Source organism: Tasmannia lanceolata, unplaced genomic scaffold (assembly GCF_043159265.1).
Source record: "Tasmannia lanceolata isolate RefF3 unplaced genomic scaffold, GAP_Taslan_0.1 ptg000020l, whole genome shotgun sequence".
NCBI lineage: Eukaryota > Viridiplantae > Streptophyta > Magnoliopsida > Canellales > Winteraceae > Tasmannia > Tasmannia lanceolata.
In genome coordinates, this window is record NW_027518697.1 from 26562922 (window position 1) to 26585905 (window position 22984).

The 22984-nt window shown below is 37.1% G+C and overlaps 1 protein-coding gene across 9 annotated transcripts; it reads right to left on the minus strand.

Moving 5' to 3' along the window:
- Nucleotides 1-7122: 7122 nt before the first annotated feature.
- Nucleotides 7123-20323, minus strand: LOC143854115 (uncharacterized). Of its 9 annotated transcripts, XR_013237374.1 has the most exons (13): nucleotides 19451-20323; nucleotides 15313-15452; nucleotides 12889-15210; nucleotides 12499-12805; nucleotides 12318-12417; nucleotides 10724-11114; nucleotides 10450-10635; nucleotides 10182-10362; nucleotides 9797-10093; nucleotides 9631-9708; nucleotides 9301-9525; nucleotides 7482-9215; nucleotides 7123-7384 (listed from the first exon to the last, which is right to left on the minus strand). XR_013237374.1 is itself a non-coding variant. In XM_077363901.1 (9 exons), exons 5-8 carry the CDS (start codon nucleotides 9923-9925, stop codon nucleotides 9192-9194), a joined length of 456 nt encoding a protein of 151 aa, XP_077220016.1. In that variant the 5' UTR covers nucleotides 9926-10093; nucleotides 10182-10362; nucleotides 10450-10635; nucleotides 10724-11114; nucleotides 19451-20323; the 3' UTR covers nucleotides 7123-7384; nucleotides 7482-9191. The 9 variants fall into 9 exon arrangements, 1 of the variants encoding a protein (XP_077220016.1); XR_013237375.1 differs by lacking the exons at nucleotides 12318-12417; nucleotides 12499-12805; nucleotides 12889-15210; nucleotides 15313-15452 and having other exon boundaries at nucleotides 7482-7607; nucleotides 8020-8074; nucleotides 8601-8663; nucleotides 8778-9215; XR_013237370.1 differs by lacking the exons at nucleotides 12318-12417; nucleotides 12499-12805; nucleotides 12889-15210; nucleotides 15313-15452 and having other exon boundaries at nucleotides 7482-8074; nucleotides 8601-8663; nucleotides 8778-9215.
- Nucleotides 20324-22984: the final 2661 nt, after the last annotated feature.

The following is a 22984-nucleotide window of genomic DNA, read 5'->3' on the forward strand; positions in this document are numbered from 1 at the left end:
TAATTGATTGTGTTTTTGAATACTAATCAATTTGCTTCGAAGTGTTGTGTTTGAGATAGGGTTGATCATTGAAGAAACCAACACACAACATGGTCATGCTTGGAGATATCCCATACAAGAGTCAAAGGAGCTAAGTGAAGCTCACCTCATCTCTCAAGCAAGCATACACAAGATGGAAGATCAATTGAAGACCAAGACTAAAGAGAAGTTGAAGATTGCATAGGTATCATTGTACATCCTTTCTCTTTAGATTTCCAAGTCAAGGCAAAGTGTTTTCAACTTGGTTTTCAAAGAACACTTAAGAACTTAAAATGCATTAGTGAATGGTTATGTGGTGGACCAACATGTTGGGACCCTCATAAACATTCCAAAATAACCATAGGAGTTGAGTTCCAAAAGCTAAAAATCAAATTTGCAATAAAAATCAAAAACTGCGGATTTTTAGGCTTCTCGGAACTCCGAGAATTTTTCTCGGAGCTCCGAGCTCGGAACTCCGAGAGTTCCCTCGGAACTCCGAGAAAAGGTCCAGTAGCATCTGGACACTTTCTCGGAACTCCGAGACAATTTCTCGGAACTCCGAGAAATGGTCCAGTAGAAATTTTATTTCTTCTGGCCGTTGTCTCGGAACTCCGAGAATATTTCTCGGAACTCCGAGAATTCTCGGAACTCCGAGAACCTCGCGACAGACTAAAAAATAGCCGTTGGGATTCAAATTAATTGTTGGTTTTTGATATGTCCACCCCCAAACGGTCATATTCTTTGGTGTGGTTATATATACAACATGTAGAGAAGTTTTTCACTCTCTCTTGATCTTTGAAAAACATCCTTAAGCATCAAAAACATTTGCAATCCATTTTAGCTTGAGTTTTTTTGTTTTTCATCCCAAACTTGCCTTTCACTTGTGAATCTTTTGAGTTTGGATATAGTAGTGCTTTCACTTGCAAATCACCATCTTTGAAGAGCAATCAAGGGTCTACAAAGAGCATCAAGCTTTCAAGAAGAAGCCAAGCTATTCTCTTTCAAATCTTGTATAGGTGGCTAGGGCATTCCTTTTTTAATTCCCTAGAGAGCAACCGCTTAGAACTCGGCGGAGAAGGAGAGTCTTTGTAAAGGTGTAAGGGCATCCTTGTTTAATATCCCTTGGAATTGTAACCGCCTCGGAGCCGGGCATCGTGGAGGTCTCCAATAGTGGAATCCCTCAAGTGCGACCTTGAGTAGAGTGGAGTAGGCCGTTGGCCGAACCACTATATATCGGTGTGTCATTTCTCACTCTTGCATTTCCATTATTGTTTTGGTTTGGCATTTCACTTTGTTCTTTCAAGTATATTTGCACTAACCAAATATTTAATTAAGTGAAGAAAAATTCCAATTAGGGTTTATAGATAATTTTCAAAAGGCCTAATATTGAGTTAAATTCAATTCACCCCCCCCTCTTGAGTATTTCAGTCTTGCATTAGGAAGTATATGTTTGCGTTTAGCTTGCATTTTGTCTAGAGTCCTTTGTTTATTAAAGCTGCCCAAAATGGCTCTGTCACTTTTGCTTTGGTATTCGATGACTACGCCATCTCTGCCAAAGAGGGGCATCTGTAGACACCCCAATTTTGCTATACTTTAAAAAGCAAAAGATTTGGTAGTTTGTCAAGTTTTGAGTCCGTATTCCACCTAGGATTAAGCATCTGTGCACTTTAGGGTAGATTTTGCCTCGTTGAAGGAATTCTGAAGTTGATTCGCGATCCTAGAGGTTCTAGGGGTGTTCCAATGGTATCTAGAAGATGAAAATTCAAATTTCCAACCAACTGGAAAAAAAACCTGTTATTTTTAGAATTTTTTGGGTTTCCTTCATTTTTGCCAATTTTTACACTACAGGGGTATTTTGGCCATTCCCCCGATGTGTCTCGTTTGACCCCCGAGTTATATTTGAGAAATCTTGAGTGATTTTACAAATTTTGAAAAAGCTGCTATTTTTAGAGTTTCTCAGGGGTTTCTCTTAATTTGGAAATTCTAATTGTTGAGGACATTTTGGGTATTTTCAGGAGATAGCAAATGATCATGTTTAATATTGCTCACCGAAAGGACCCAATTTTAAAATTTTCTATTTTTGAAGTTTGACCACAAATACTTTCCCTTTTTAATTTTTCCCTTTAGGGGTGAACCAATCTGAGGGTATTTTGGTCGCATTTGGATGTCTAAATTCAAATAGGGGCATTTTGGTCCGAAAAGTTGTTTTCCAAACAAGATGGTTCGATCATGTGTTAGGGATGCACCATAAATGTCAAATGGGTTGGGTCTATATATAAAATGTTGAATTTAGAAAGATTTTATTGAATTTTTAGGAAAAAAACCTGAAACCCGTGTAAAATGGCCCATTGGGCTAAAGCCCATAAAGATGGACCTCATATGGGTTCACCCATATGTGTCGACCACCATGGTGGGCGCCCCACATGGCTGACCCACATGAGTTGAGCACCCAACCTTGATGATGTCACAATGGTGACATCATATTTGTTAAAAGAAAAATAAAAAGAATAAAAAAAGAAAAGAAGGAAAGAATGAAAAGATGAATCATTGCTTAAAAAAGTTTTCTTCCAAAGAAGAAATGTGGAATGAGAATATCATATCTTGATTGACAAGAAATTAAGATTGGAATCAAATCCAATTTGGAAACAATAAAGAAAGAAAGCAAGAGGGGAAAATTGAAACAAGCCAAAAATGGGAGCTCTCACATTGGAATCTATTATTTCTCTCTTAACCCTAGCTTTTTTGTATAAAAATCAAAGCAAACAATCATAAGAAGGATTCAAAAAAATCCAAATTCGTCATTTTTCTCTCTCCTCCCAAGAAAAAAAAAGAAAGAAAGAAACCTGTTCTCTCTTGAAGTGTGTTCATTTCTCTCAAGGGTTCTTTAGAAAAGTGATTCATGAATTCCCTTTTCTTCTTCAACAAATCACACATCAAGGATCTTTGGGGTGTTTTTTGGGTCTTCCTCATCATATAAAAGGGTGCGACAAAGCGTATACCTCGGATCTAAGCACCCTAGAGAGAAAGAGCGCAATCAACGGTAGGATCTTTATCTTTGTAATATCAAAAGTAAAAAAACATGCTAGGGTTTTACTTTTGATAAATCAAATCACTGAATTTTTCCTTGAAATTCCAGTATGTTATAATATAGATTATAATTTTTCAAAATCCAAAATTTCACCAAAAAATTAATTTTTCTTCATTTAATAATAATTTTCTTTCGTTTTTTATTCAATATGGATTTAAATCGGATTATCAAAGCAAGTGTTTGAAAACGTGGGTTTCTTTAAAAAATGATATTTTTTGGGATTTCTATAAAATAAAATACTACTGGAAACTTAATTTCCAATCGCGGTTTGGCCGTTTTAATTTTCATTCTATTTTTCAAAAAATAACCCCTTTCGGGGTTATTTCTTGATGAATGAAGCCAAAAGTATATCAAACCATGTTCAAAATTTGTGAAATCTTGTTTCCAAACCAATGTTTTGATTTCCAGACAACCCAAAAATTTTTGAAATTTTTTGAATTATTTTACATTTCAGCCATTTTTAATAAAAATCAAAAGGTTTTAAAAATTGATGAAACTCTCCAGAATTAATGTTCAATAATAAATTGAATTTCTCATGAAATTGTTTTTTCGAAAAAAGGTTTTTTTGTTTGTTTTCTAATCACTTCTTCGTTTTACGTGTCGTAATTCTTTTTTACATTAAACTAATGACATTTCGAATCTTTTTCCTACAAACCAGTAGTTTAGGTCATTAGAAGATTAGTGAAAAATTTTCAAAAGATTTTACAAAGGTTTAATATGATTTCACAATTTTCTTATAAAAAACGGGTTTTAATTCCTAGGAACTGAAATCCCCTTTTTATTCAAAATCAATTTTATTGAGGAGCATTAATTATTAGGTCTTGAAATTTTGCAGGTAAATCATATAACCTATTTTATATCTACTGGAATTTGTACATGATTTTAGGATACCATTTAGTCTACTTTTTAATTGATTCATTGATTTTATTCCAATTTTGTGTGAATTTTAATTGGCATCAAATCTTGATAAACACCTTTGAAATTTTTACAGTAGTCTAATACCAAGATTCTATCTATACTGTAACAGTTTTACTTGATTTGAGATTCGTATGCTATGAGTTGATTTTTTAATTTATAATCTGACCTAAATTTTGAAAATTCAAAAATTGATAGCAAACCTTATTCCAAACTCATGAAACTCTTCTAGTAGTCTAAACTCATTCATATATTGTACTGAAAAAGTTGCAATGAATTTGGAGTACGATTGCTTAGGATTACTGTTTAATCCTAGCAATCTAGTCTTAATGTTAATAAATCACAACTTAATAGCAAATCAACACAAAAGTCAGTGAAAACTTCCAGAAAACCCTAATTTTTCATCATTTATTTAACCTTGAAATTATTTGAAACAAAAACCCTAGAGGTTATAGATTCTCTTTGTAAATTGACTAGGCTATGACGGTTTAACTGCCGAGATCGCATTCATAATCGTATACTAATTGTGATCGTTCCTGCATAATTTGAGCATATAAATTATAGTATGTTGGCTCCGAGGTCCACTGTCCACTGTCCACTGAAATCTTGAGAATCATGCCAGGCAATAATATACTATAATTTATGTATTAAATTATACAAGGATTGAGAGCACGATGCCCTTCCATGGATGCAACTCAAGGTTGAAATTTGCCAACTATAGAGCCTTTGATATCCCTTAGATGTTAGGAATAGAAAATCTTTTAAAAATTAAAAATTATTTACTTAATAAATTAAGATCATTTGATCAATGCTTTTGGAACCGTTGGATAACGATATCTCTTCGTAAGGACCTTTAGGGCCCCCTTAGGAACACTTATGTCACATCATGTCCTAGGTTTTAGGGAGTCCTAGAGTTACGAGTCCAGCCTCATCACTGCCGCTTGCTATGGATAGCAACCGTGCCATAGATCTAGTTACAGTAGTAACCCAATTTTTCCTTAAGACGGGCCTAGTTACCTAGGATATAGGTTAACCTGCATTAGTCAAAGGGACGTCTTGCACTTAGATAGGACCATATAGCATCTTAGATGAAGTCTTAGGATAATAAAATCTTCAACTTGAATTAAATAATTTCTCTTAAACTGTTAAAACAGTCAATCTAGTCTAGGTCGGTGTCCTAGATGAGTTAGGCATAAGTAGCTTAGTTCAGGTGCACCGAACTACGATCGACTTTGATTCCAATGTGACTGGGATACGTAGGCAACTTGGATACTTGAGTGGCATACTAAGCCTGAGTCGGCTCCACACATAAGTGGTGGGGTTTTGTATATTAATCCTTAAATTAAAAGTAATTAAATCATTTAGGACTTTCCATAAAATTAGAATTTTATGAGAACTTTTACTTAGATTGAATTCAAACAAATTAAGAAAATCAAGATACACATTTAGGAATTACATTGAAATTAGATCTTAGGATTTATGTCACGTAGTTCGCACATTAATATAAAGTTAAATGATTCATTTAAAAGAAATTCAAAAGAGTTAACTTTTGGAATTGAAGACCGATTATCGGGCAGGAATGGTGCATGTGGTGGTAACTCCCCATACCTTCCATTCTCGTAATCAGGTAACGAGTCTAGATTTCTGTTCAATTATGGGTCCTAGATCCCTCATCTAGGTGGCGACTTTGTCACTCTTTTTTGTGTGAAATTCGGATTGCCTTAGTGATCCCAAGTTCACGAAAAAAATGAATTAAATCACACCTTGCTAGGCTCGGCGGATTACCCCTGCCCTTATGGGTACTGGGTTGCACGTATGTTTGCACCCTATGGCTTGATTGCTGCCTGCTTGGTTGGGTAATTAAAATCAATAATAAAAAACACACGCCATTCGCGTGGGTACTAGAGACCAAGAGAGAGAAAGGCGGCTCGCGGGCCATTCCCTTCTCGCGGGATCGGGTCCCACAGTAAGACAAGTTGGAAATCCAAGACCTAGAGACTGCGACGCAAAACAATGACTAAAGGTTGGGGACATAAGCAAAATCATAAGGGAATCAAGATGAATAGATGAGTAGCCCTTTCCTTAAGCAAGAATTCCAAAAAATGGTGAAATGCATGCTTGCAAATGACACAAAATAAATGGCTTCTTTAGCAGAAACTCGGTCCTATGTAAAAATTTTATGTTTGAAGATTTTCATCCTCGAATAACAAATATAACTACAACAAAAAGAGTTTTTAGCAGCAGTCTTGCCCGCTGCTAAAATCAGCCTAAACTGCTACCATTACTTTTAGTAGCGGTTATTTGACCGCTACTAAAGATCGAGTCACTATATGTTTTAGCAACGGTTATCACCGCAGCTAAAAGGACCGCTTATGTATGTAACTATTTAGCAGCGGTTCAAAACCGCTGCTGTTTTCTCGTCCTAGGAGTCGAGGTTTGCCAATATAGCAACGGTCAAGACCGCTACTAAATATCTAACTTTGGACTGGATTTTGCAGCATCCAGCAGCGGTCATGACCGCCGCTAAAAGTTACTGTTTTTTTTTTAAATTTAATTTTCAACAGATCCCAAAACACGGGAATAACAAATTTGTTAGATACATAACTTGTTTTACAATTAGAACCTGTTATATAAACATCACATTTATAAAAGAGAAAGGTGTGCGTACTGGGTCGAGTAGATAAGCTTATCTACTCGGTCGGGTTAAAAACAGTGGGGGCCCACATTTTTTGGGTGATCCAAACCATTCATTTGAAAGGCCCTTACCTAGATAGGGTGTCCACAAAAAATCAGCCCCATAGGATCATCTAACCCATGCAACAGTGGAGAGAAAAATGGGGAAAATGGACAAACACAGCTTGTCCACAAATCTGCCCATTTTTCCCTCCACTGTTGGATGGGTTAGGATGATCCTATGGGGCTGATTTTTTGTGGACACCCTATATAGGTAAGGGCCTTTCAAATGAATGGTTTGGATCACCCCAAAAATGTGGGCCCCTACTGTTTTTAACCCGACCGAGTAGATAAGCTTATCTACTCGACCGAGTACGCACACCTTTCCCTTTATAAAAACCAAAAACTATACTATTTCAATCGATCAATGTTCACATCAACATTAAAAAAAAGTGTTTGCATCAGTGGACTTTTCGCCTTCATTCATTCTTGTTGATTACTGTAAAGTCAAATTAAGATACATAGAATCGACACCCAACCAAGACAACACTGCAAATTTCATTTCCACATGTGATATAGTATGATGCACTCATACAAAATGTCCATACATGGATAGTATGATGCATTGTATTCAGCCTGAAATTCCTTTTTCCCCCTCCTTGGGCAAAGAGTTATTCACAAACAGCATCCCTGCAAGAAACAAACACATTTGCATATGAGTACATTTGAACAATAAACGGCGAAACAAAGTGAAGCATTCAAGTTTCCAAAAGACAAGATTAGCAACCTATGTTGAAATGGTCCTTGATACTATTCCCATTATGCACTCCACAATGTTTTCGTATGCCATGTCTTCACTCATTCCATGTTCGGTTTACCTTCTAAACAAGGACTCCAGGATCCCATGCAGGGCCTCCAAGCAAAATGATTGAAGAAAAGATGACAATCAGACAATCAAGATGAAATAAATTTCGTATATTATTATAAAAATGAATTAAATGGTAAAGAAGATAACCAACTTAACTATAGAAGTAATATCAACCTCCAAATTTCCTATGTTAATATAAGGGATTCCACGGCTGGGCTGTTGCATGTAAGAGCAACCACACAGGCTTAGATTTTGTCTTATTCAGTTAATTCATATGAGGTGGCTGCTCTCACATGCTATAGCCCAGATTTCCTGTACTAATATGGTTATCATCGGATGCTAAAATAAATCAAGTTCCTGTAAGTTTCTAACTTTTCCTTGATGATACTTCCTCAAACCTATTTCTGATACAACATGGCAAATCAAGTTGAAGAAAGAAAAGATATTGCCCACTTACAACTTTTAATTGTTCATTTACAAAGTCCACTAGTTGTTGGCTCAACATGTAGTCCCTGTAAATTTAACCATCCACATTTACCAAAAAAAATAAAAAATCTAACCTCCAAGTCACAGCTAGATAACAAAATAATGAAAAAAACTAAAGAAATCAATCACGGGTACTATTATTAAGAAGGCAAATGTGACCACATGATGAGATAAATATTCATCATAGTTCTCAATACTCATTCATGGCAATTAGAGCTCGAGCAGAGTGTTAGGCTTAAGTTTTTCACAAAAATGTAGGTGGGGCTTAGTGGTTTTCTGATCCAAATCATTTATCTACTAGGCCTTACAATGGACTGGTCGCAAACCAAAAGGATCCTGTGGTAACCGATTTTTTAGGTAACAACTTTTACAAGTAAAATATTAATTAAAAGTCAGTTCGGCCAAATATGTTATATATACAAATCAGTACTCACATGTGGCTGCGGGTGGGGGTCCATGCTATATTGAATTGTTTTCATTCACGAAATGAAAATGATTCTCATCAAATATATTAACATTAATATGATGGGATCTATACATGATAATGGGTACCTGTTGAACAAAGCCATTCCATTCTTTGAGGCTAAACCAAATCATAGAGACCTGGATCATATACTTAAGCACACAACTATCAAATATGTTAGTACTAACTATGTAACATCTAATAAAATCACTGGTAAAGCTATCAAATAAAGAAATATCATAATTCTTTTGGGCCAAACAACCAACCTTTCCATCACCCACAATCTCCTCTCCTCACCTTCTTCAACAATCCACCATCAGCCCCCTCTCCAAAACATCCCAACAACCATCATCTCTATACCTTATAAAGTTCCCTTTTGGAATAGACAACACAGAGACATTAAATAGCTTAAATTTGTACGAGTTGTACATCAAAATACCTTACATAAAAATAACATAATGTGGTAAAATACACTACATGTGTAGATTGACTATAATGATGCATTACTTCAAACTTAGAAATGAAATATAAAGGTTCATACATCAACCATAGAAATGAAATAAGACAAAGTGACTGAAGTGCTTCGTGTTTGGTTAAGTACATCAAAACCCCATACAAAAAGTTACGAAAATCCATGCATGTACTAAAGAACAGAAATAGAAAAGACACAAGAAAGTGGCTTAAGTGCTTCCTGTTCGTTTGACCTGTAAAAAAAAAAGATACGAATGAGTGACAGCTTCAACAAAGTCTAAATAAACTTACTAATAAATAAAAGTATCATATACTTACAAAGGAAGAAACCCATGGCACATGTCCTCCTGTGGCGTCTCTAATAGTTTTGCGTTGTCCTGATGGTCTTATCAGAGGTTCAGTACCCACCATTGCAACCCTGATACTAACCAGAGAGAATCCATCTCCCATTGGTTTGCCATCAACTAGAGTCATCGGATCATCACTCACAAGAAGTCCCTTGGCCACTTCAAGCCTCGGTTCTTTCATGCTCATCAAAATAACCTTAGCAACATTAAAGAAATGAAGTCAAGTACATTTACACTCCAAAATTATAATACTAAAGAAAATACAAGATTAATTTGATGGAAACGTAAAAACCATTTATACCTCAGGGCGGGAGCGATCTGTGTTGATACTAGAGGGGGACGAAGCATCCATTCGTGTAGGTGTCCCCTCAGCAGGAGCCTTAAATATTTTAAGGTAGATCCATCATTCAAAAGCATCATATCACATATTTATAACTAACTCCTAACGAACAAAATTCAAATTTTACCTGGCTGCGCATGTAAGTCGATATGAAATCATCAATCTTTTTGGTAATAGCCTCCTTAAACTGGCTATTCTCCTCCCTAAGCTGTTCAATTACATCTCTTTGTTGTTCGATTTGTGTACAGTAATTCATGCAACTTGAGGATCACCCAAATGTGTTAGTCAAGTTTTCACCATATCCCATCATCCATACTCGGCCACGCCTTTCTGATCCCACGCACTGGGCAAAGCTGCCGTCCCTAGCAACAATGCTGGTAGTGGTAGCCTCTGGATGTTGTGTCTCATACTCTTTAAATTTGTTCTGAAAATAAAATAAAGATAACTTATAAGAAAACTACCCAGTTAAACCAAAAAATATATAAATATAAACATTTTATATCCTAACATACCATCAGTTCCTCTGAGGCTGGATCAACAGGCTTCTCATTCTTCTTGATATGAGTACGCTTAAACATTTCGGTGCGGCTAAGATTCCCACTCGCCTCACTACGTATCATTGCGAAACTTACTTCCCGCAGTATGCATACTTTTTTGTTTTGACCTATTAGCCTTATTGGTTTGACTCCGCTCCTGCAATTTAGAATTAATATAATAATAAAAATTATAAATCTTTGAATGAAATCACAGAAAAATCGAAACAATAATATCACATTTTACCTGACCCAGCGGGGAGCGCCAATGGATGCAAAGTTTCCTCCATTGCGAATGTTCTACTCTCGGCTATGGGCATACCATATTTTCATCGAAGTACTGTTTTTTGATCTTACACTTCCAATTTTTCCATTTTAGACCGATATTACCAATCACCCAACTCTTATGTATCTCAAGAACATCGTAAGTTTGCTAAAAGGTCATGTAAAATGTTAATAATATGATGGAATTAAAGCGAATGCAATAAGAAAATCTAACATAAATTTCATTTTCATCGTACCTGAACAATATCCCACACATCTTCTTTGTTTTCATTCGGCATTTCTCTCCAATCAAGATAGTCAATGGGCAACTTAGGACCAATTCTCGCAACAGAGCCTAGGAAATTCGTGAATTTTTTCCCTGTTTTACCTATAGGCTGGCTCAACTAATTGAACTTCACTCTCTTCTTCGAGCCTTGTTTTCCCCAAGTCTCTTTGCAATAAGTTGGACCCCGAGTCCTCCTCGACGAGGAGGGAACATCCTGTGTCTCTGAGGGCTGGGAGTGTGGCAGCTCATCCAGGTGCTGAGCCAAGTCATCCTGGTAGTGATCCTGAGTATCATCAGATGAATCTTGATCCTGTAACTGTGACGATGGCCTCAAAAGATTTTGTCGTGTCATCTCTGATTACCTGCACAGAATTATCAATTGAGATTAGTATTTAAATTAAAAAACATACAACTATTGTAAAAAAAGAACAATTTCACAATTTAAAAGTGGGTCAAATAACAATGAGAGAACAAAATCATAGAAATAACAACAATGAATAATAATTTAAAATTTTGATGGTAAGAATAATAATTTAACAAGTCTCTAGGTTAATGCATCAAATAAACAAACTAACCTACTAGTAGGCTAATGCGTCAAATGAAAAAAAAATACTACAATAATAAGCATGAAAGGGCCAATTGTAGATATTCTAGTGGATGCTCCTGCATGAAACTAACAGCCAATTGAAAATAATAATTTACAGTTTTGCCAAATAAATAAAATTGATTTAAGAGTTTAGTGACCACATGTCAACATTAGCATCGTCAGTATCATCTTCGTCACTATCATCTGATTCACTATCACATTCTTCGTCATCATCTTGAATTTTCTGGGTCAAGGTTTCCAACGGTTCATCAAATTATGTCCCAACTATATCTGTCCGTTCCCAGATACCAATGTCTTCCAAATTTTGGATTTCCACTGCCTCGGTCTGGACATATGCCTCCTCATTTTCCCCGCACACGTCATACAATTCCCTAGGTTTCGTCTTCACAACCACGTGCTAATCTTTTTTGCTAGGGTGATCTTGCACGTAGAATAGCTGCTCAGCTTGAGATGCAAATACAAAAGGCTCATCTTTATAAATTTCTTGTGCCATATTTACAACCGTATAACCGAACTCATCTATTTTCATTCCACTGTCCGGTGTTAGAACATAAACCAATCACACTTGAAAAGTAATGCCTTCAGTCTTCCATAATAGTTAAGTTCCATGATATCTGTCAAAACACCGTAATAACTAACATCTCCTGCCATTGAATTCCGATCCCTAGAGCTTGAAAAACGTCTTGTACTTGCAGTGACAACAACCCCGCTATGCTGTGTTTTTCTTAACCGTTCGCGACTTTTCGTGTGAAAGCAGAAACCTTTACTAATAAACCCTTTGTATTTCGTAACGACGGTCGATGGACCTCCGGCTAACCATCTAAGCTTTTTTGATAGCTGCTCACTTCTTGAAAGATGCAACTCTTGAACCTATTTAGAATTTGATTGTTCAATTACAAAGATCAACATGTTTGCTAAATAAACTTGAAGATTTGCGTAAGGTTCATAACAAACTTACATGTGTGCGGAACCAAGTTGGAAAATTTTTGTTGTGAATGTTTTCTATAACCCTTGGTCTAGCACGAGGATGCTGCGTTTGAATATGTTTAAGGTGTTCTCTGCATACAAATTAATGTTTGTTAGAGAAAAGAGCTTTAACGTTTTGCTCAATAAATGGTTAGACAATTTAATTGACTTACTCAATAAATGGTTCAACTACAGGGCAGTTGAAGAGAACATATCGATGTGCTTGATCAACAATGATTTGATCTAAGGCACGTCTTAGCGTTGCCTATAGGGCGTCCTGCTACGGAAAAAATAGCGAATCCTTCTTCGATTTCACTCGGAATATCCTCATCATTTCTAATTGGTCGATTCAACTTTGAGTCAACACCTTCAAAATATCTCGAGCAAAATGTTATACATTCTTCTGTCAGGTACCCCTCTGCAATAGATCCCTCGGGACGACTTCTATTGCGCACATATGACTTTAATGTGAGCAGGCACCTAAATGAAAACAACTTTTCATTACTTTCACTAATACGAATAAATTTTCAAGTATGAAAAACAATTTCATGAACTATGCATACCTCTCTATGGGGTACATCCATCGGTACTGTACCGGTCCAGCCAATATTGCCTCGTCTGCTAAATGTATAGGTAGGTGCACCATGATATCAGAAAAGGTAGGAGGGAAGATCTTTTCCATATGGCAAAGTGTTAGTGCAATCCGATCTTGGAGTTGGAGGAGGTCACTTATATTAAGGACTTTTGAACATAACTCTTGAAAAAAGTTACATAGTTCAATCAATACCGAGCTGACATTCTTAGGCAATGATGAGCGTACAGCTAACGGAAGCAGTTGCTGCATCAAAACATGACAGTCATGGCTCTTTAACCCGGAAAGCTTGCGCTCCCGAACATTCACACGTCGCGAGATATTAGACGAATAGCCATCTGGAACTTTAATGCCCTTCAGGATGTTGCAAAGAACTTCTTTCTCCTTTGGAGACATTGTGAAACATGCTGGGGGCAAGTATGTTTTGTTCCTTTCATTATTTATCAGGTGAAGTGTTCTTGTTTCATTTCTTGCAAATCTAGCCGTGCTTTTACAATGTCCTTTGTTTTTCCTTCAATATTCAGTAATGTCCCAATTACGCTGTCACATACATTCTTCTCAATATGCATCACATCTAGGTTGTAGCACAGTAGGAGTGTTTCCTAGTACGGCAGACTGAAAAATATATTTTTCTTCTTCCAATTGTGTTCCTCATGAGGCTTTCTCTTTTTTCTTAGCTGCAGAATCAGAACTTCCTTTGTCCAATGTATTCTCCTCAGTTCCACTTTTTTTTTTACGGGTGCTTTTCTTCTTCGAATCGGTATCTTTCTTTTTGCCAAATGTTGTGTTAATACTTTGTAATTGATGCAATACCTGTGTCCCTGACAGGGGAATCAGAGCTGACCTCTTTTCTACAGTGCCATCGAAAGCAAACTTTTCAAACCTAAATTTGTGGTTCTCCTCTAAGAAACGCCGGTGACCCATGTAATAAAATTTTCTTCCATGCTTCAAACGAAGAGAATAGGTGTCCTTACTGCAAGAAGGACATGCAAGTTTTCCTTTGATGCTCCATCCCGACAAGTTAGCATGTGCAGGAAAGTCACTAATCATCCACAAAGGTGCTGCATGCATTTGAAAATTCTCTTTCTTCGATGCATCATAGGCTGTCTCCCATAGTTCCTTCAACTCTTCAACCAAGGGTTGTAAGTAGACATCAATATCATTTCCTAGACTAGATGGGCCAGGAATTAGCAACGACATCATTATATATGGCTGCTTCATGCACGTCCATGGTGGCAAGTTTTATGGAATGAGCACAACAGGCCATGTGCTATGAGCAACACTCATCGTCCTAAATGGATTGAATCCGTCGCTTGCTAACCCAAATCTAATATTGCGAGGCTCTAATGAAAACCACTGGTGAATGTAGTCAAAAGTTTGCCGTGCCGCAGAGTCTGCAGGATGCCTTAATATATCATCTTTGGTACGGTTGTCATGATGCCATGTCATGAAAGAAGCCGTTTTGGTAGACATGTATAGCCTCTGCAACCTCGGCTTTAAAGGGAAGTGACGCAGAATCTTTGCAGGAACTTTTGGGTATCTAGAGGATGAATGAGTTCCCTGATCTTCCGAATACCCTTCAGTTGTTTTCCACCTTGAAGCCCCACACATGCGACATGTCTCCTCGTTGGAGGCTTCCTTCCAGTATAGCATACAGTCATTAGGGCATGCATCGATTTTATCGTAATGGAGGCCCAAATCCCCAACAATCTTCTTCGTTTAATAAAAGGATTTCGGTAGTGCAGCACTCTCGGAAAGTACATCTTTTAACAATTCAAGCAACATGGTGAATGACTTGTTACTCCACCCATTCAGACACTTTATGTGAAACAACCGAACCACGAAAAATAATTTTGTGAACTTGCTTCCAGGGTATTATTCATGCTCTGCATCTTGTAATAATTTATAAAACTTCTCCGCATCTGCACCAGGCCCGTCCCTACTTACATCTGCTAGCTCAACGCCCTCATCTGCTTGTCCATCATCATCGTGGTTCGACCTTGGATATAAATCATTTAACACTTCATGCATTTCATCTTCTATAATTAGTTCATCGACCACTCGATAAGCATTATCATCCATAGCACGAGATGACCTTTCCCCATGATAAATCCATCTAGTGTAGCCCGACAACATCCCATGTCATAGCAAATGTGCCATGGCATCATCTTTATCAACCCTTCTAACGTTGCCACATTTCGTACACGGGCAGAATATCTTTCCTTCAAGAGCTCCATGAGCAAATGCGAAGTTAAGAAATTGAACAACACCTTCCTCGTACGCCGGGTCATTCCTATTTTATTCAAATCCAGACACACATTAGACAACATAAAATAATGAATCTCCTTTCTAATTTATACTATATTTGGAAAACTAAAGCTTCAGGTGGCCGTACCTTGGAAGTTGAATCCAACTTCTATCCATGATTATTTTTCTAATTTTCTCCAGAACAGAACGAAAATGATGGGAAGAAACGCGTACAATTGAAACCACCATGGAGATCCGGTCGGATGGTCAATCCGGATATGATTGTCCCTAATATCATGGATATTCACTGAAGAAGTAAATGATTGTCTCTAAGAATAATTAACTTGTAGGAATTTTGTGAACCAAAGCACATGTATCAACTCAAGGGGAAATAAAAATGAGATTTAAAAACTTCTTTATGCATCATACGAACAACAAAATGCACCACAGCCAATGCTTCTACAGTCCAACCGTATTCCAACTAAGAAAAACAACATATATACAATTCCAAAAAGTACATTATTATTAATGAGTTCTAAGATCATAAAGCATCTATTGGATGAAATTAACCATGCAAAAGAACATAAAATACCTTCAATTGATTCCCACAATCCCAATTGTACTCTAAAAAATCAAAACCCCAAAACACCTTCACAAAGGGTTAAACCCACCCCAACCCACATCTTCTTTGATCAATATCACAATCACCAAGCTCGCCCTCTCCCTAGCCCTACAATTCAGAGAAGCTAACTTCAGCAACCAAAATCAAAGAACAAACCCTAGTTTCACCTCACAGCCCTTCCCACAAATTCAAAAGATTATGAAAGAAATAAATAACTCAGAAGCAAAATCAAAACCTCAAAATCTAACATCTCCAAGAAATAAAGCCCTAATATGATAAAAAGATCAAGAACCCACCAAAATCCCTCTCTTAACACACCCTAAAAGGCTCCAATAACACCAAATCTGGCCTCAAAACCCCTGACCGAGATGAGAACAGAGGGGAAATTACCAACAGCGGTCTTGCTTAACATTTAGAAGCGGTCATGATGGTTGCATATTTTAGTCCGTAAAATGACATTTATTAGTGGTCTAGACTGCTGCTAAATCCAATATGAGCATTTTTTTTTTCTTTATTTTTTTTATACAGAGGCATTCCAACATCCCTCATGCCTCTTGTGGTAGGTATGATTTTTTTCTCTCTTTTCCCAAGCTTTTTCATTATGTCTTCAAGCACCATACTTCCTTTAACAAGGAGATTGATGGTTGTGCTTTGGTATTCTAGGGCGCTTAATATCACAATCTTACAAGTTAGAACTGCATAGATTGCATCCTAAAGCTTTTATAGGTTCTAATTTTCAGAATAATAGATCTAAGCTTTAGTTTCAAATGAGCTTCTTTTTTTCATGATGGGAGCATAAATAAAAAGAAACAATTCAGGATCATCTCATGCACCAAGTATCATGCAATTTGATGACTATTTCAATATTCATACAAATCCGATCTATTTAGACATAAACATAATTTTCCAATACTCAACTCACTTAAATTCAGTTTTATAAATGAAATTTAAATCTGTTGGCATTACCTTGAATGCTTGCTTTTCTCATTACCTTCTTGTCTTTGTCTAGGAAGGCAATGAGAAAAGCCACAATCATAATAATCTCTTATGTTATGTCCATAATGCTTAGCTTCATTTCAGTTCCTATTGAATGAGTTTCCTTCACCAATCTATGTACCTCAATTTCACAGCAGATCATTAATTCTTTCCACTACTTATAAATCGAGCTGGAATCCAATCTCATATTTTTTCCTGGTGAAATCCTCCGCTCCCGAGCTTATCTAATGTCTTTCTCCAAATTTAATATAATGTGCAATCTGAAATTTCTCCTATGGAGAAGTCATGTTCTACAGAACAAGAAAAGATACAATAAAAATTGGAGTGAACGAATGCAATTAATGATAGCACCACAAGCATTTGTGTCACAATGGTTATGAGAGGAGCATGCTGGTTTAGAAACAGTATGACTTGATTACTCTAGCTGTAAAGTTACTTCACCTTTTCTTAAACAATTGTACAAATCAATTAAATTACTAAGGTGGATCAGTAACATCATTACTAAGAATCACACGGGAAAAATACTTCTTATCTGTCAATTTATTTAATTCCCTGCCCTCCAAATTCGCTTGAAACAATATATTAAGTGAAAAGTTTAATGGTGACACAAGAGCTCAGATAAGGAGAAATAAACCATTTAAATCCAAAAAAAAAAAAATAACAGAAGAGAAGAGAAGAAGAAATGGAAATCAAAAGTATGAAAAAAAGAGAAAACAACCACAAACTGTAAATATCAGAAGAAAAGAGAATAAACATAAATCAGAAGCAAGAAATAAAGGGAAAAAACAAACCTTCTTCTTCTTCCTCTTCAAACCCTAAACCCTAAAAGACCCCGAAAACAGAAAAACGAAAAATCAGAGAAGAAATGAGACAATCAGAAAGAAATAACAGAAGAAATCCTAGAAAATAAAGATGGAAACCCTAAAGAGATGATTACCTTTATCCGAAATCCAGGGATTTCTTCGACGAAATTCCAAAACAGAGCAAAATTTTTAGGGCAATAGCGAAAGGGAGGGAAAGGGGAAATAGTTGTGAGATGAGATGATGATAGAGAGAGATAGTAAGAAGAAGAAACCCTACATGAACAAGAAGAGGAGAGAGGTGGAATGAAAGAGAGAATAGGTTAGAGGGGATTGAGCACAGAGCCGATGCCTTTCTCTTTTTTCTTCTTCCTATTTCTCCTCAGCCAAACCCTAAAAGGAATCGCATCCTCCTTTCTTTCTCTGCAAAAACCCTAACTGAACCTCTCCTCAAACGCTTTTTTCCCCTTTTTGCCAAACCCTAAAAGTTGAGAAAGAGATTGATAGAGATGATAAAGCCCAAATATCAGAGGTGATGGTAGAAATAGGCGGTTGAAATCCGAGGTGGTCGTGGGGAAAAAAGTCTCGTTTGATTTCTGTTAATCGAGAAGAGATGAAATCCTAGAAATGGGGAAAAAAGTAACGTAGGACAAAGAAAATGACTCTCGTGGGACGAATAAAATTTTCGCGCTCAAGTTGCTTGTTTATACAAGCTGTCATATTTCATGTTTAGAAGTGGTCATGACCGCTGCAGAGTTTAGTCCTTTGGGGGACATTCAACAGCGGTCTAGACCGCTGGCGGAACCACAATTGGTGGCGGATTTTATGACCGCTCCTAAATGTCCACCCCTAAATGTCACGTTTCTTGTAGTGAGGACGCGAAAATCCATCAAAGCAAACATACATCACTTGATGACCAAACAAATGAGTTTAGATTATTTGATGATCAAATAAAGCAAACTCACAGCATTTGATAATCAAACAAAAGGCTCACATTTCTTGGTATAATAAAGTAGACTCAAAATCTTCAATGGAAATCATTCAATAGACTCCAAACTCATTTGGCAACACTAAGAAAACCACAAGGGAAATCCTTTTGAAGGACAAGCACGATGTAAATTTCTAACTGAATGAACCTGAAGTATTCAGTAAGAATCATTTAAAATTTCACAATAGCGTTGGATCATATCAATCTGGTGGCGGGTAGAAGACCTCTTTTTACAATATCCTTGTTCTAAGATTTTTTTTTTTTTTTAAATACCCATTTCACTAAACAGTAGGTCTAGATTAAGGCCATATCTTAAGTACTTGGACGAAAGAGTGTCAATAATCAGGAAGTTACCTTCAAGAGAAATCTCTGGGTTATACACTCTAGTATACAGTAGTAGGTGACCACGATTACTTTGTGAATTACCCATTGATTCATGCCTAACATGCCAAAAAAATGATGATCTCTAAGGCATATACCCATACAAATAGTTAATTTCGCAAATACCCCCCAAGTAATTTAAACTCGTATACACCGTGGGCAGATAATTCCCAAGCCATACATCAAAGTAGCAGAGAGGAGAAATCTCAATTGAAATAGAAATCTCATTTGATTTGCAGACTACTTTTCACAAAATCTATCATGGAATTACTATTTCTCTATCAAGAAGAAATCAGAAAGAATATAGATTTTGACACTAATGAAAATCCTAACAACAGACCTCTATTCAGACAATAATTTTCCACTTAAAATGGTCATGAAATGCAAGAAATACATCACCACAAATCTGATCATGAGGAGCAGAGGAGAAGCATCACACAACACCATTAGAACATGAAGTTTAGATCACAGTAGAGAGGATAAATGAAAAGAGGCTTACCTTCTTGTCCGTGAAATTTATCGAAGATGGTGACGACACACCGAAATGATCATTGGGATCGGAGCACCGGAAATCGATGTTGAGCTGCCCGAGAGAATAGGACCGAGTCAAGCTATCTCCATTCCCTGTCTTGATCTCTCACTCTATCTCTCTCCTCAACTCTCTCTGCTGATTTTTCTAAACAAATGGAATAGGGTTTAGGATATTGACAATGGTGGCTGAGAAATTGTTGATGGAAATGATGGTGAGGAGAGGGTTTAAATGGGAAAGGGCTGCTGTTGGGGTGGGGTTTGAGGGCTACAATGGTAGGTGAAAAGGGTGGATGGAGTGGGGCCAGAGATTGAAGATGGTGGATGGTGGCTTCTCCTCTCCCTATCTCTCAATTTCTCCTTCTATTTGTAGCTCTCCCCTTCCTCTAATCTTTTTCTGCAATTAGGAGTTTTCTTCCCTCAATAAAATCTTAAATATCAGCTCTATGCCCTCTCCCGATCTCAGCTCTCTCCTCTGCAATTTCTCTCTCTGTAGCTCTTCCTCTCTTTTGTGAACGAAAATGGGTTTGAGAAAGATGCTACAATGGAAATGGGTTTAATAGAGGTATAGATCTAGGTTTTGTAGGTTGAAGATGGGTTTCAATGGCTGGATCTAGAAGAGATCAGGTTGGGTAGAAACTAGGGTAGAAAATGGGGTTTAAGAAAAGGGCTTTGGTGGTGGGGGTAAAACCGAATTTGATGGAGGTGGTGATGATGATAATGGACGGTGTCTCGTCGGAAAGATGAGGAAGATGGCCGGAGATGGAGGCTGGAGCAAACCCTCTCCCTCTCTGCTCCATGTTTCTCCCTCTCTACCTCTCTCTCTCTGTTGGGAGCCAAACTATGAACAATCTCCTCAAAAGCCCTATTTCGATGCCATCTAAAAGGGCATAATAAATTCGCCTCCTTTCTTCCTATGGACAGCCCCTAGACACTCTTTTCTAGGGGTGTAAACGGATCGAATTCGAATCGGATATGGCTATATCCGAATTCGATTATAATATACACTATCCGAATTCGGATTCGGATTCGAATTTGACGGATATTTAATATCTATTACCGAATTCGTATCCGTCGGATATTTTTTCGAATTCGGATATTATCCGTATCCGTTTATCCGGTAAATTCGAACATTTTATTGCAGCACTTTATCTTTCTTCTCCTTCTTACTCCTCGAATAAATTTTCTAAACCCTAAAACCAGACCTCTACCTTATCTTCACAAAATTAACTCTCAAACCCCAAAATATAAAAGATCATCTTCTTCCTTTTAAAACAAAGGCAGAGAGAGGCGGTGGGGATGGATGATGGTGTTGGTAGTGGTCTTTGGTTTTTTTTTTATGTATATGATGGAATGGGTTTGGGCTATTTTGAACAGGGGAAGTGGAAGTGCTGATTATGGAAGATGAAGAGAAATGAGGATGGAAATGGGGATTGGGTTAGAGATGGAGGTGACTGGCGGTGATGTAGGTGGCTGTGAGAAGGTGGAGAGGGGCGGCGGTGGATTTTGGTGGGATTTGAGGCACCAAGGAATGCCGAAGATGGTGTCTCAACCTCATCCTTTCTCCTCTCTCTTGCTTCTCCTTGCAAACCTTAGAAGTCCCATCTTTTAATTGCATTTTGGGTTTTTATATAGCCCTAAGTTGAAAAATTGATCTGAGCCGTCCATTTACCATCAATGACTATGGCCTTTTTGCTCTAGAATTCTCTAGAAACTCTGACATCTTCTTTCAATCATCATCATCCATTTGTCTCTTTCATCCTACAACCCACATTTGTTGCTTCATAAAGAAGCCATGTCAAACTCTAAGAATGCCCTTAAAATGAGAGATTACTTCATTTCCTATGCCAAACACTTTTTGGTTTTTGTTTTTTTCTAAAAAGAAAATTCACTTTTCTTTTAGAAACAAAAGATAGTGTGTCATTACTAAAAATAAATATTAACGATATTATTAATAATAAATAAAAAGGATTTACTTCTCGGATTCGGATGTTAAACGGATCGGATATACCATTTACCAAATTCGCATCCGCTAATAGCCGGATATCTCATAAACGGATTCGGATAATATCCACTTGAAACGGATCAGGGTAATATTCGCTTTAAACGGATTCGGATGCGGACGGTAATCGAATTTTCGAATATCCATTTACACCCCTACTCTTTTCAGCTACAAGGGGTGGCTTGGGCAAAAACAAATGATGAAGAAAATGATATACCTACCCCCTTTCTTCCCTTCCTGGACAGCCCTTACTCTAGTGTACTTTATGACTACCTTTTGCACTATAGGGGGCTTGCTAGGCAAGGAAATGGTGCCATATTTGGGTCTTGTTTTTTGTTGCTCATGAGGTTGATATGGGCACACTATGACTGGATAATTCACCTCACTTATGTAGATAAAAGAAAGGAATGCTATTAGAACAACCGCTTTGATGTTTGCACGAACTAGGCTTGTCTTTTCTATTCTTGGGAAATGCAATAACCTTGGATAATCTTTTAAACACTAAAAGACAAGATGGGTTGATGAAAAATACCAAAATATGATAGAGCTAGTGTCATTGGAACTTGGGGATTCAAAGTAGGGGAGTGTCAATACCAAAACTCAGCGGTATTTCGTGATTTTTTCAAATTTCAGAAAAATGATTGAAGAGACCGGGACTCAGAATTATGGCTCAATCCTGGGATGCTCAGAGTTCAACTTTAGGTTTTCCAACTTAAGAGCTCGGCTTTGGACATTAGAAATTGGCTTCGAGACTTCACTTGATTTCAGGATTTTACTCGACTTTGGGGATTTTATTCAAATTTGGAAAATTGGGTCAGGTCAAAATGAGGTGTCTACAAAGGTATACCGTGAGTGGTCACAAGGGGTAGTAGTTATCCACCCCCCTAAGACTCAACTCATAAGATGTGGAATGGGGAAGGGACTTACACATATTAAATGTGATTTGGGGTATGATGATTTGATGGTCATCTTCAGGGTTACGTCATTGGAGGCCACTGATCCAAATACCATTGTAGTTATTGACTACCAAGCAAAATTGCAGTGGGGCCCATTAATAGGTTCTACTGGATTGACCATCGAATCTTGCAACGATCCCACTCATAACTCGAATGACACATTTATGTCATTTGGATAAGGGTCCCGCATTTACTAGATTATACGGAATGACTAGATTCATCACATTTGATGTGAAGAAAAAGATTTACATAGTTCCTTCGGTGATTACACACCGTAGGATGTATATGGAATACCCATAGAGTTAATTGTTAACTTAGGGGTATTTTGAGAATTATAGAATATTATGGATGGAGCTTTTTTTATCCCATTGGATGGAAGGAAATAAATTTATTTAATTAAAAAAAATTAAATAACAAGCTTACAGATTCGTTTTACTAAAACAGTCATAACTCTCTGATCTCTTTGCCAAATTCAGTGTACAAATACTCGATTCGAACAACTTTGAAAGATATACAACTATGTATTGTATGATTTTTTCTAATTCGA